Consider the following 14,139-nt stretch of genomic DNA (forward strand, 5'->3'; position numbering starts at 1 on the left):
CTTCCTCTACTTTGCTGCACTGGGAATCACTAGTGTGGTTTAGTAAAAGAGGTCCTAGTTAATTTTAATTAAATTCCATAGAACAAAAATACTGTAGAAGTGATCATCAATTTCAAAGCAATTACAAGTAAAAATCAAAACATACAGAAAATATAAGGGGGTCTTGGCAGAGTTTAAAAAGGGGTTAGACGGTTTCCTAATGGACAAGTCCATAAACCACTACTAAATGGACTTGGGAAAAATCCACAGTTCCGGGAATAACATGTATAGAATGTTTGTACGTTTGGGAAGCTTGCCAGGTGCCCTTGGCCTGGATTGGCCGCTGTCGTGAACAGGATGCTGGGCTCGATGGACCCTTGGTCTTTTCTCAGTGTGGCATTACTTATGTACTTATGTCTTTTACTAAAGCTTAGCTCGAGTTAACTGCAGCAGTATAGGTGCCCCGTATAAGAGGCTTGGGGAGGCTAAGCCTCCCCAGCCCAGCTGTGACCTTCCCCGCGGCCCCGCCTACCTCCTTCTCTAAATGCAGCCCGAGACGACTCCCGAGTTCAAATCTTCTGCTGCCGCGTGCCGCCGCTTCTGTTGCGCAGCGCAGCGGCAGCCAGGAACGAGACGTACAGCCAGCATAACAGAAGAAGAAAAAGAAGCGCGGGGCCGCAGCAGTGTTCAGACATGCGCTGTCGGCTCTGCCGGTCTCTGCCCCGTGACGTCAATTTCCTGTTCCGGGGGCAGAGGACCGGCAGAGCCGACAGCGCATGTCTGAACGCTGCTGTGGCCCCGCGCTTCTTTTTCTTCTTATGTCAGCGCTGCAGCAAAGAGGCCCGGGCTGGAGGGTGAGAAGAGAACGTGGTCACTGGCGGGAAATGGTAGGAGGAGAGAGAGGGAGAGCAGAGGAGAGCCAGAGAGCGATAGGGAGAGAAAGAGGGGCCATGGAAAAGAGCAGGGGAGAGCCAGGGACATGGAATAAAGCAGGGGAGAGCCAGAAAGAGATGGGGAGAGAAAGAGGGGCCTTGGAAAGGAGCAGGGGAGAGCCAGGGACATGGAATAAAGCAGGGGAGAGCAAGAAAGAGATGGGGAGAGAAAGAGGGGCCATGGAATGGAGCAGGGGAGAGCCAGGGACATGGAATAAAGCAGGAGAGAGCCAGAAAGAGATGGGGCGAGAAAGAGGGGACATGGGCAGGAGAGAGAGAAGCTGCTGGGGAGAAACTGGGGAGACCCTAGCTGTCAGACTGAGAAATGCTGGCTGGATGAAAGTAGGGAGAAAGAGGAAAAATGCTGGAAGGAGGGGGCAGAATGAGGGAAGACGCTGGTAGGGAGGGAAAGAGGAAAGACACTGGAAGGATGGGGTGAGAGAGGACATGCTGAATGGAAAAGGGCCAAGAGAGAGAACTGTCTAGAAGGAAGGGGAGATAGAGGGAGACAATGGACGGAAGGATTGGGAGAGGGTAATGGGTGGAAGGATGGAGAGAGAAAGAGGGATGACACTGGATGGAAGAGTAGGAGAGAAAGAAGGAAGGTGCTGGACATGGATGGAGGGAAGGGAAATATATGCACATGGATGGAGGGGAGTGAGGAGAAATGCTGGATATGGATGGAGGGGAAACTGATGAATTTAAGAGCTGGATTAGGATACTGAAGGATAGAGACAGGGCTACATATGGTAGACAGGACGCATAAGGACACAGGAGGATGGTGGACATGGTGAGAGAAAAAAATATCAAATGGAAAGAAGACGCTGCATAAAACAGAAGACACTGGGACCAAAGCGAATAGAAAAACTAAATGATCAGACAACAAAGGTAGAAAAAAGTATTTTATTCAGATTTTATTAACTGGAATATGTCAGCTTTTGGAAATTTGCATCTGTGATGTTTTGCATGTAAGTTTCAATTTTTCTAGTATTGCTGCATGCTGAGTCTGACTTCTTGAGGTAACTTTCCAGTTTAGTATTTTGCCTTCATATCTGTTGTGTCATGTGTTTTTCATGTGATCAAGGTGCAGTATTCTGCTAGCGTGTAGTATTTTCAGCCCTTTTTGGGGTTTTTTTTGTTTCACTAGGTTGTGCACTGCTGTTTTAGAGCCCAGTGTAATTACAGTGCTGCCTTTCCATGCATAAGGTTGTAGCTTGTCCTGTCCTTGGAATTAGTACTGTTATGGTTTGGTAAGGTTATGAGTGTGCTTTTGCACAAGTTTGTGTATAGTGTTTTGCAGTGGAGAGATTGTGTATTGGCCTTACTGAGGTGGCACCAAATCATTAGAAAGGGTTTTAGAGCCAAAATCATGACACACTACCTCTTGAAGGATCTACATATAGTCATTCATAAAAGGAGCTAATTGTGAGCACTTTCCACCCTAAAAGGGTGTTTTGTGGCTCTACATGAGAATTGTGATATTATGATCCCTTGTTTCATATTGTTGACGGTCTGCATTTTCCGTATGGGTGGTATATTGGTTTATTAGGGTCTGCCCAGTGTTATGGTACAGTAAGGTTTCTGAGTGTGTTTTTGCACAAATTTGTGCATTGTGTTTTGCAGTTGAGCAATTGTGGTTAGTACATGCTTTGAGCAACCACTTTATTTTTTGACATACGATACATATTTAATATCTAAATTTAATAAAAGGTATTAATTGTGACTTATTTTTTACTTTTTTTTTCTATGTTGTCAGACGATTATGAATGTAAGCCCCGCCCCTGGCCCCACCCCTAACCCCACCCCCTTTAGCCTCCCCAAACAGTTGGGCCACCGACCGCCTATGTGCAGCAGGGCCCATAGGAATAAAATGGGCCCTGCTGCAGATAACTCAAGCTAAGCTTTAGTAAAAGACCCCCTTAATCTCTTAAATCAAAACACAGACAAACCAAAATTCTCTTGAAACAGCTAGGTTTTCAAAGCTTTGCAAAAAGTAAGATAACTAGATATCTCATGCAATTCAACAGGCAAAGAATTTCAGACAAGAGCCAATGTAACAAAACGCTCCGTTTCTGGTAGTTGTTAATCTTACTTGATGCAAGGATGGAAGTTGTAGGAACCTTTTCTGCGAAGAACACAGCAACCAAGAAGGCACATACTTAACTGCATTTCTGATAGATATTCTGATTGATCCAAGTGAAAAGCCGTGAGGACAAAACATAATAATTTAAAGAAATCCTGGCTGCAATTGGTAACCAATGTAACCCAGCCAAAATAGGCATGACATGATCAAACTTCGTCTTTCCCTCCACCAACTTGGCTGCAGTATTTTGCACTAATTGAGGCCTGTGTAGACTATTCTTGGACAACCCCTGATACAGTGAATTACAGTAGTCTAGACAACTAGTGACCAATGCATGGACAACCTTAACCAGGTTTGATTTAGAAAGAAAAGGTCTTAATTCTTTGATCAATTTCAACTGAAAAAAAAAACATGACCTGATCTGAGAGCTAAAATTTAGAGACTTGTTACAGTAAAAACCTAAAGTTATTTTTTCATCTAGAAGAGGCAATGAAACCTCTTGAAATTTAGGAACAAACATCAAGGGCTTATTCGCTCATGAAATCCACATAGCTGCTGACTTACTGATATTCAACAACAAATCATGAGCACATAGCCATTTGTTTAAACTATCCAGTTTGATGTTAACATCATTTATTGCACTAGTTTGATTGTCTTTCATGAAAAAAAAAAACAGTTCCAAACCAAGAAATGTTTACTCAAATTTGAGTATTGGAGATCTGGGACAAGGCTTCAAAGTGACTATTTGCAAACAATCTATAGTATATGTCAGTAGCAATAGGCATGTTAAATAATGACATATACTGGGGTCTTTTTACTAAAGTGCACTAATGAATTTAGTGCGCGCTAATGATTAGCATACGCTAAATGATAAGACACCCATTATGTTCCTATGGGCATCTTATGATTTAGCGTGCACTAATTGTTAGCACGCACTAATTTTGATAGCGCACTTTTAACTTTATATTTATAGCTACGCTAAATTTTACTGAGCTACTGGATGTTTAACGCAGCTTAGAGGAAACGTTGCTCCATCTGTAAGAGCGACAAAAAAAGGGACAGTGGGGCACTTTGAACACAATAGGGAAGGACACTTTCACCAGCTGCCTCCCCAGTAGCTTTGTTATTGATGGTATTATGCACACTCCGGCCAATATTCAGCGCTATTTAACCAGCCAGAAATGGCTCCTGTCTGGTTAAATAGCACTTAACTGGCTAATATTTAGCATGAGATAGCTGGTTCTCTTCACTGAATATTAATGCTTAGCGCATAGGACTAGATTCTATATTTGGCACCTAAAAAATTGGCACCGAAAATATTTCTGCCTAGGTGTATTCTGTAAACCCTGCCTAGATTTAGGTGTGGTTTATAGAATACACCTACTGACCATGCCTGTGCCTAACTCTAGGCACGTCCATTTACGCCAAGTAAAACCTGGTGTAAATACCAGCGCCTAAGCTAGATGTAGAGCAGGTGTATTCTATAGCCCTGTTCATAGATTTTAAGAACACACATCCCACCCATTCCACATATCCCACACATCCCACCCATTCTATGCCCATGGCAGCATGCATTAGAATTTGCGTGCACCACTTTAAAGACTACGCTTAACGAGTTCTGCATGTAAATTCTAATTAAAGTCAATTAGTGTCAATAATTGTTAAGTGACAATTGATGCTGATTGGCTTATGAAGTAATTAAATTGCACCCGCAAATCCAGAATATGATCGGATTTGCACACACAATTTCAGTCGAACTTGACAAACGGGGTTTGATTATACCACTTGTCGGCACATCTGTTGATCTCCAGGGAAACGACTTCTCTGTAGAGTTGGCCTGTGCAATTTTGAAACAGTATATACTTTAGCAATGACTGCTATGTTGGAAAGAGAAATCAGCATGGTGATGTGGGCCATTAGACTCTACCTTATGCTGACAATTCTTGGTGATTCTGTATTAAGCCTACACTTTTTTAGCTGACTCGCAATGCTAAAAACCAACCTCTTCAAAAAGGCCTACCCTAACAACCCTACGTAAACTTCCTCACCCAAAGCACAACATGACTAATGATCGTACTGGACAACACACAACCTTCATCCCTTCGGACCCCCACATATACCTCATTCGATCACTATACAACTTTGTATTTGTTATCAACCGACTGGGCAAACGCCTAACGGTACTATGTAAGCCACATTGAGCCTGCAAATAGGTGGGAAAATGTGGGATACAAATTCAACAAATAAATAAATATTAAAAAAAATTGCCTCTCCACTTCAAGCTCTCTTGTAAGTCGTTGGAACTAGAGCTCCTGCTCTTTTACAGAAGCTAATATAGTGGTTGCAGTGGCCTTAGGCTCCATGCCTGGAACTGTGGATGCTTCCTGGGTGGTCTATGGTATCACTTCCTCCCAGAATATGATTGGATGTGCACACACAATTTCAGTAGAACTATATAGAATCGGGGGATAGTAGCTAACCGGCTATATTGCACAACAGAACTGGCTAGCTGCGAATTTTCAGCACTTCACCAGCTAAGTTTAGCAGCTAAATCAGTCCTGCCTTTGGCCGCTATAACTGGTCAGCACTGAATATTAACTTGGCCAGTTAAGTTTAGTCTGGCTGAAAAAAAACCCTGGATATTCAGTGCCGGACACTGGAAATGGTCCGGCTTTAAATATCCGGGCTCATCACAAATCGCAGCACTTAGCTGGCCTGCCTCTAGCAGGCTGAATATTGGCCAGACTCTATTCACTCCAGAGAATTATGGACCAGAGAAAAATCAAAATAATGCATGCCAAAATAATACTACTAACTAGAATCCCAAGGGAGAGACAACTGTTATACACTATACAAAAAGTCAATCCCAGAAAAAAAGAAGAAAGCTAGTATAACGGATGCCTAAAGAAAAATCTATAATATTTCTTAGAAAGGGCCCAAAAGAGTTCAGTATAGGCTGCACCTACATCCAAGCATAAACTTCAGTGAATCAGGCTGTGAACGTGGCTCATGTGAAAGCTCTATACATCATGAGCAGTGCCGTAGCGAGGGTGCCCGACACCAGGGGCAGGTCGCTGCTGTGCACCCCCCCCCCCGGGTGCAGGGCACGGCGCCCCCCCTCCGGAGCGCTCCCCCCCGAAACACACCCTACCTTTCAGCGGGGGGCAGTCAGGAGGGCCGATCCGCCCCCAGTGCACGTCACTGGGAGCTGCGTCGGCTCTGCTGCTTCCCTGCTTTCTCTGCCCCGGAACAGGAAGTAACCTGTTCCAGGGCAGAAAGAGCAGGGAACCAGCGAGCCGACACCCCCCCCCCCCAGCGCGTGCACCCGGGGTGGACCGCCCCACCGCCCCCCCTCTTCCTACGCCACTGATCTTGAGATACTGTCTATACATGATAGAGCCCTTAATTTTCCTTAGTGCAATAATCCAATAAAGTGAAATTTTAATTGAAACAAACACAATAAACAAATAATGTTTCAATAGGCATCATATACAGCTAAGACCCAGTGATCCATTGGGTTAAAATATTCTCCCGATAAACTTTAAATGTAAACACTCTTCCGACTTCATGAATATGACGATAATAACAACAAAAAACACTGGAGGATAAGAAGCAGCAGACTTATGCGGCAGACTTGGCATGTCTGAGATTAAACAATAGTGGAGGCCATATTTGTGTGCATATACATATTTAAATGCCAGTATTCAGGCTATTTACATGTGTTCTTCATGCCTAAATCTTGGTGCCCTCCTTATAGAATTATCCCCTAGGTCAGTGTTGTTCCATGCAAGGCTTGGGGGCCAATGGTGGCTCCTGGAGACCTCTGGGGTGGCCTCCATCTTAATTTTTTTTTCTGCTACTCTGTACTCAAGGTCAGGTCAGAAAGGGGGAAGTGGATGGCAGGAAGAGCCACATGCTTGAAGGACAAAGTATTTCTTAATAGACGAAGAGAATGCATTTGTAAATGCAAACCTCTTTGAGAATACCACCAATGAAAAGTTTGAAGATGAGCTGAGAAATATAGATGTCATTAACACACACTAGTCTGCAGTGTCACAGTTCCAAATATTAAGCAATTTAGCATCTCTCCTAAGTTCAGCCCATGTGGATCCAAAGTGGCCCTAACTTAAAAATTAAAGAAGAGCACTGCCCTAGGTGTTTACTTTTCAGCTTGGTTTTTGTTTATTTGTTTGATTGATTGAATTTGTTAAACTTTTTTGGAAAATTAACAAAATTGTTTATTCTGGGATTGTGCCAGAACTTCAAGGTCTTTCACAATGAGTTCCTGGATAGTGTGTATCCAGGAGTTAATCAGACCAAATGTGGTTTCACAACTGGCATGTCAGAAGACTCACTGGAAAACCTAGAAAAAAATACACACATGTCACAATGGCATAAATCTAAGCAAATCAATGCATGACTGGAAAGGATTTTGCATGTCTGTAGGTATAATTGAGAGTCATCAATCCAAAACAGCCAGCTGGTGATGAGAAAGTGCTACATCAGAGTGATAAATCATAGAAGATTGGATGGTTTTGGGGATCATGTCCCTGGATGATGCCAACTGGCAGAGACGGTCATTAGTGTTGTCTGTCATTCTTGATACTGGCAATGGAGATGTTGTGACTCATTTACTGTGCCTCAGAAATGAGCTGAGTGAAAATGACATGCATTTTCATCACGCAGTACTGCACTGTGCTATTTACACAGTGTTCATTCAGGACGATATCAACTTCATTCTTTCATTTGCTATTTCCTAATTTTGAATTTGGTGCTGTGTTTAGGGTTACCAGATGGCTTTAGGTCATGGAGGACTGATCGAACCAGTCCTGTTTTACTTCCATTGCATTCATTCCATGTCCCTTTTTACAATATTTTGATAACAATTTTATTAAGTCTGTTTCTCATTTATCAAGATCATTTTGGTAAAAAAGCTTCCTGTCCCACACATCCCCACTCATACTCCCAGCTCTCAGTCTCACACCACCCAGACCTCACACTTTGATTCCATTAACACTCAGGTTACTGAACATTCCTGCTCTCCCAACACCAGCTATCTATGTCCCAGTAGCTGCTCAGCCTAATCCTTATTCTCCTCACCTCCTAGTTTACTCTCCCCCCAAATTTCAACCCCAGCACTCCCATTTTTTTTCTATCCCTGGTGGTTCTCCATTCCCAACTTACCCTTGTGGCTCACCCATTCTCCTCCTGGGGTCAGGGTTAGCCTGCCTTCTGACAGGTGAAGCAGGGTCATGGCAACCCACACTGCAGTTCTTCTCCAGCAGGGCCTACCTGGATTGATCTACTGCTGTGCTGCTTTACAGTGGGAGAGGGGGAGCATACCACTGCTGTCCTCATACCTATAGTTGCTCTTTAGATGTGATGGAGAGGGGGATGACTTAGATTTAGACAGTTCCTCCTGCACAACCGGGCGCAATAGACAACTAGTATTCTCCAATGGGTTTTTTTTGGCTGTTGTGGATTCTGCCATCTCCTGGGTGATATCAATTGCTTGTAGGTATGCATTAAATGTTGAGCGCCAGATCTTAAGTGGTCTGCCTCTTCTCCTTCTTCTACCATGTGGAATCCAATGCACTGACGTTTTTGGAATGTGCTGTTCCAGCATACGTAAAACATGACCGCCGAGCTGCATCCTGTGATCCATCACTCTCTCTTCCAGCTTGCATGAGCCACTCCATCATAAGAACTCTTTGTTGGGAACATGAATATGGTAGGTAATGCCTAGTATTCTCCACAGGGGAGGGAGGAGGGAAGGAGGGCCAAATTACCCTACCCAGCACAACAGCCTGATGGGCATACCTGGATCAGTCTACTTCTGCGTTCTTCATGGTGAGAGGGGGAGTGTGGGGTGAATTGACCAGTGTCTTATATTTCCTCCTGCAGAGACCATCGCCCTGTTAAATGTAGTCTTCTTGCAGGTGTAGGAGGGTATGAGAAAAGTGCTAAATTGATCAATGTCGCTTCTCTGCCTAGATCCAAGTGATCTTCTCCTTTACGTCTGTGAAGCATGTAAAGCTACTGTATATTTGTAACACTAATATACAGGTTTTCGGGAGGCATGTCTGTCTTCATTGTACTTTTTGTGCCACTGTTCCTCTGTGACAGTGGCTTGTAGTGTTCATACCAGTGTTAGTGCCTTTTGCCTCTATTTTGGTTCTGTTGGATCATTGTGTCACTCTTGGAATGCTGTTACCTCTGTGGCACATGCCTGCCAGCATGTTTTAAGCAACTTTGGTTAAAAATAGATTTAACCACTATGAGTGCAAAATTGCTTGCTTCAATGACTTTAATGGACCCGAATGACCTGAATACTACGGCCTCTGAAGATGAGCCAAACAGTAAATTTTTGCTATGCACGCCTTACCTGACAAATATATAGTTTTGTATAGTTTATTTATTTTCTGGACCACCCTTCATTATACAAGACTCTAGGAACTGGATATTCAAAAGCATTTATCTATATAGGGGCAAAGTCTATATATGGCGCCAATCAAATCTGTGCCAAAAAACCTGCGCTTAGCACTATTTTATAAACCTCACCTAAAGTTAGGTGCAGTTTAAAGAATACACCTAGCACCAATTCCCACAACTAAAATTTAGGCGCAACAATTTACGCCAGCTAAAACCTGGTGCAAATTTCCACGTCTAAGGCATGGATTGGGCATATTCAATAACACCGCATAATTTGTAGGAACGTCCATGATCCCCCCTCCCATGGCCATGCCCCCTATTGAGATCCATGTATTAGAATTTACGCGCACCACTTTACAGAATGTGCTTAGAAAGTTGCGCGTGTAAATTCTAATTAGTGCCAATTAGTGCTGATAATTTCTTGTTAGTGGCCCATTATCAGTGCTGATTGGCTTGTTAACCAATTAAGTTGCTCATGCTATTTGGCCGCATTGCCAGATTTGCATGTGCAACTTTAGGTGCCATGTATAGAATCTGGGGGATAGTGGCAGCCACTATCTCTCTTATTCTGCAACAGATCACCTAAGGGTTAGGCGCCAAGTATCTACGTAAGTTGTAGAATGCTAGCATTTATGCTCAAAACTCTAAGCAGTATTCTATAACTTTAGCACGCAACTCGCTTAGGAGGAGATTCTATATATAGCGTATTCTGTATTTGGCATCTAGATTTTGGCACCAATTATAGAATACGCTTAGTTGATATTTCAGCGCCTACATCTGCGTGCATCCATTTACACCAACTAAAACATGGCGTAAATCCCAGCACCTAGATTTAGGTAAACTGGGCCATATTCTATATTTAGGCGCCTAAATTTTGGAATGCCGACAAAAGCCCACTTCCCTGCCCATAACCACGCCCCTTTTTGCCTGCACATGTTAGAAGTTCAGTGCACATCATTACAGAATACGCTTAGCGAGTTGCGCACCTAAATTCTAATCAGTGCCAATTAGTGCTCATTGTTGCTTGTTAAGTGCTGTTGTCAGCGCTCATTAGCTTAAGCCAATTAAGTTACACGTGGTGTTATACAATCTGCGCCGACTTTGGCGCCTAGATCTAATCGCACTATATAGAATCCAGGGGTTAGTGCGTAAAGGTAAAGGGGTGCGCATGGGAGGAGCAAATGGGTGGGGCATGGGCGGGTCCCACATATACACATGTAAATTACAGAATACTGTAGGTTATGTACTAAAGTGCCACATTTAGGATCACACATTTACGCCTGTTAATGATGCAACTAAATCTCAGAGCATAAATGCCAACATATGGTAGTATTTTATAATGGAATCTGGGTGCCCGGATGCCTTTACAGAATTAGATTGTAATAATTAGATTACTGTCTCTTCATGTTCAAGTGTACAGCGCTGCGTACGTCTAGTAGCATTATAGAAATGATAAGTAATAGTAAGTAGTAATTAATGCTTAACTTGCTGCCTCTTGGCACTTAACTTTTAGTGACTTTTATAGAATAGCCCTTTATATGGATAAGTGCCCTATCTGCCAATTTTCAGTGGCATTGTCCATCAATTTCATCTGTGCCTGTGATCCCTTCCAAAAATAGCCAGTCTTTAGGGTATGGGCTTTCCAACTGACTGAACAGACCTAATCCTTCTTGGCTGAAACATCATACTCTCTCCATTTCGGGATCCTTTTTTTGCACACATACACTGAGGGGTCTTTTACTAAAGGTTAGCTCGAGTTATCTGCAGCGGGGTCCATAGTTATAAAATGGTCCCTGCTGCAGATAGCTTAAGCTAATCTTTATTTATTTATTTATTTATTTATAGCATTTATATCCCACATTTTCCCAGCCATGGGCAGGCTCAATGTGGCTTACATCAGTCTGCAAAAAGATACATCAATGCAGCTAACAATCAAAATCAATGAAGTAAAGAGAAACAAGTAACAGCAAAGGAGTGGAAAAGGAGAAAGTGTAATAGAATTCAATATGTCGTAACGTCTGCAGCAGTACAGCAGTTAGCGATGCTAGGCGGGTCTGCAGCGTAAAAGACCCCCTCTCTTTTTCCCTAAAGTAACTTCTCCTGTAGTCAAGATCCTGGTTGTTATTTTTCTCACTCTTTTCTCTCTCTTATTTATGGCTTGTCCACTCCTTGGATTGCTGTAGTCTGGAAGAGAGGTGACAAGGCTTCTGACCTGTACATATACTTCCCAGAAGGTCAACTAACTCAAAATTTAAGGAGGACTTCACAATATATGTTTGACTTTGTCTATGTTTACTCTCTGTTTTATGGTTGGTGTGCATTATGCTTTCCTATCATTTTATGGATTTCCTGTTATCATGTTCTGTTATAATTTGATACTTGTAAATCGTTCTGATTTGCTATGCATAAAGAAACGGTATAGTAAAACCAATAAACAATAAATGATAAACGATAGTAGGCATTCACTGACAAGGCCCAAAACACTATAACTCCACACCGACATCACTTATTCACTACAACCACCAGCACCATCACCATCACCACTCACTCTCTAGATGTTTCTGAGTGATATTTGGGTAGGCAGAACCATTGCAGAATGGAATACACCTCTTTTCTGCATTAAGTTGGTATGGTTCTGATAGCAGGAGCATACTGGACTAGTGAGTGTCCCGAAAGGATCCTTGCATTGTTATTATTACTGCTAAACAAATTGTAATTGTATGTTTTTCATCTGGTAGCCACCCTTAAGCCTAAAGTTTGGCCAATGTTAGGTACCAGTGAATGTTTTAGTCTTTTATCCTTTTACAACTCATGCATAACTTTTAGATGGCAATAAAGTTCCTTTATTAGGTGAAGGGGCCCTGATGCAATGCATGGAGCTCCTATTCTATAATAGCATCTGGATGCCCAGATTCTATTATAGAATACTAGTGTAAACCCGCATCGGAGCACCTAAATGTAGGTGTGCCCACTTACACCAGGTCTATAGCAGGCATAAATGGGTTCACCTAAGGGCAGCAAGCAGCATATGCAACTTAAAGTATTCTGTAAGTTGTGCATGTAAATGACAGACACACCTGTGTCCTGCCTATGCTCCAACCACGTGTACGCTCCCCTTAGAGTTATGCGCTATGCCATATTTAGGGGTAAAAGCCCATGCCACAAGATAACTAGTGTCTTACAGAGTTTGACTGTGCAGTACCTGTGGTACAGCTGTTACAGATCAGCGAATATGCAGTGTTCAGTGCTCCAGTACAGAAACCTTTGCTACGATTAACACTTGCTTAGTCATGCCCTCTCTGAAGAAAGCACCTGCGACCCTCGCTGACGCAAGACAATCGAATGTGAGCAATGCCTGCCCAGAACCTGGAATTTGGAGAAAAGTCTCCAGAGTGAAGTCAAAAGACATTCCTGTCACTTGTCAAGTTACATCAAGACATCAGCCAAGCACCTATCTAATCACTGGAGACATTGCTGATACAAAAATGATATAAAAAGGCAGATGCCGTCGCAAGAGAGGACTCATCAACAACTCATCTCATCAATTCATAATTATCGGAACACTTTAGAGCAAGCACTGTCTGGGTGAAACCACCTGCTGTTCCCAGCTTGCCCTGAAGAAGGAGAGACTTGCACTACTTGCAAGTTGTATGGTCAAAATCTGTAATCACTTTCAGGGGACAGATAGTAGCTGTTTTGCCACAGAGAGTGTGTGTTTATTCCAATTGATTTAAGTTGCATTTAAAGTGTTTTTCTTTTGAACGTTTATTTAAGTTTTATTCTGTTATATTCGAAACCTTTGTAAATAACTTTTATATTCTGATTATTTCCATTTTCATTCTTCTTTGTTTCATTCTTCTAAGTAAATCTTTCCTTGTTATTATTGTCAGTAATGTGTCATTTTGGAGCATATTTAGGAGGGAGAGAACAAGGTCTGCTGAATAGGAGGAGTGATTTTTATTATTATTCCAGAATGCAAAACAGTTATTTATATATGTCTCTGTCCTACCACACCTGGTGGTGAATTACTGGTACCATCACTACACATGTGCATCCCTATAGAACAGCATTTAGGACTCTTGCACACATAAGTGGTGCTTTTTATTGAAGTGCCCTTCACGTCTCACTTTCTTCTGTTTTGCAGGAATGATGAGTTAGAGGTGAAATGGGTGAAGCGTGTATTATTTCTAGTGCAGTGCTGTCAGCAGAGGATAGCGATACACCCAGAGAGAGAATTCATTATGTGTTTGAAAGAATGACAGAAAATGGAAATCTCCAAAGCAAGGTTAGTGACCTGGCAAGGTGTTTTATTTCTAGATAGAAAGGTGCCTGGACTCACATGCATAGTGCAGGGCTGTCCTTTACAGTGGCAGGTGATCTCCAAAAATCCTGCCCCTGTGCATTAGCTTCGTCCTCAAGCAGCCACAGAGCCTGTGGAAAGATGACAGTGTAAGTATCATACTGGTCCTTAGAACACCGATGCATCTGTTACTGGGAAAACGTTGGAAATCAGACTTCTACAGATCTCTGCACAGAAACTACAGTCTACCAGAATACCTCACCTCAGTCACATGTACAGAGCTCAGACAGACCATCACTAGACACATGATAAATGGACTACAAATTACAAATAGAAATGTGCAGACAAAAATGGACATGGAAACCCTAAGAAACTGAAATAGAAGCAGAAATGCACAATGCTTTTCCTTTTTT

The 14,139-nt window shown here is 42.6% G+C and overlaps 1 protein-coding gene across 1 annotated transcript in view; it reads left to right on the top strand.

Moving 5' to 3' along the window:
* Positions 1–14,139, top strand: part of FREM1 (FRAS1 related extracellular matrix 1) — a 307,907-nt gene that overhangs the window by 127,897 nt on the left and 165,871 nt on the right. The window contains 2 exon segments of the mRNA XM_030194282.1: positions 12,996–13,011; positions 13,581–13,711. Coding sequence (XP_030050142.1) covers positions 12,996–13,011; positions 13,581–13,711 — 147 coding nt within the window.

The sequence above is a fragment of the Microcaecilia unicolor genome, chromosome 2, assembly GCF_901765095.1.
Source record: "Microcaecilia unicolor chromosome 2, aMicUni1.1, whole genome shotgun sequence".
NCBI lineage: Eukaryota > Metazoa > Chordata > Amphibia > Gymnophiona > Siphonopidae > Microcaecilia > Microcaecilia unicolor.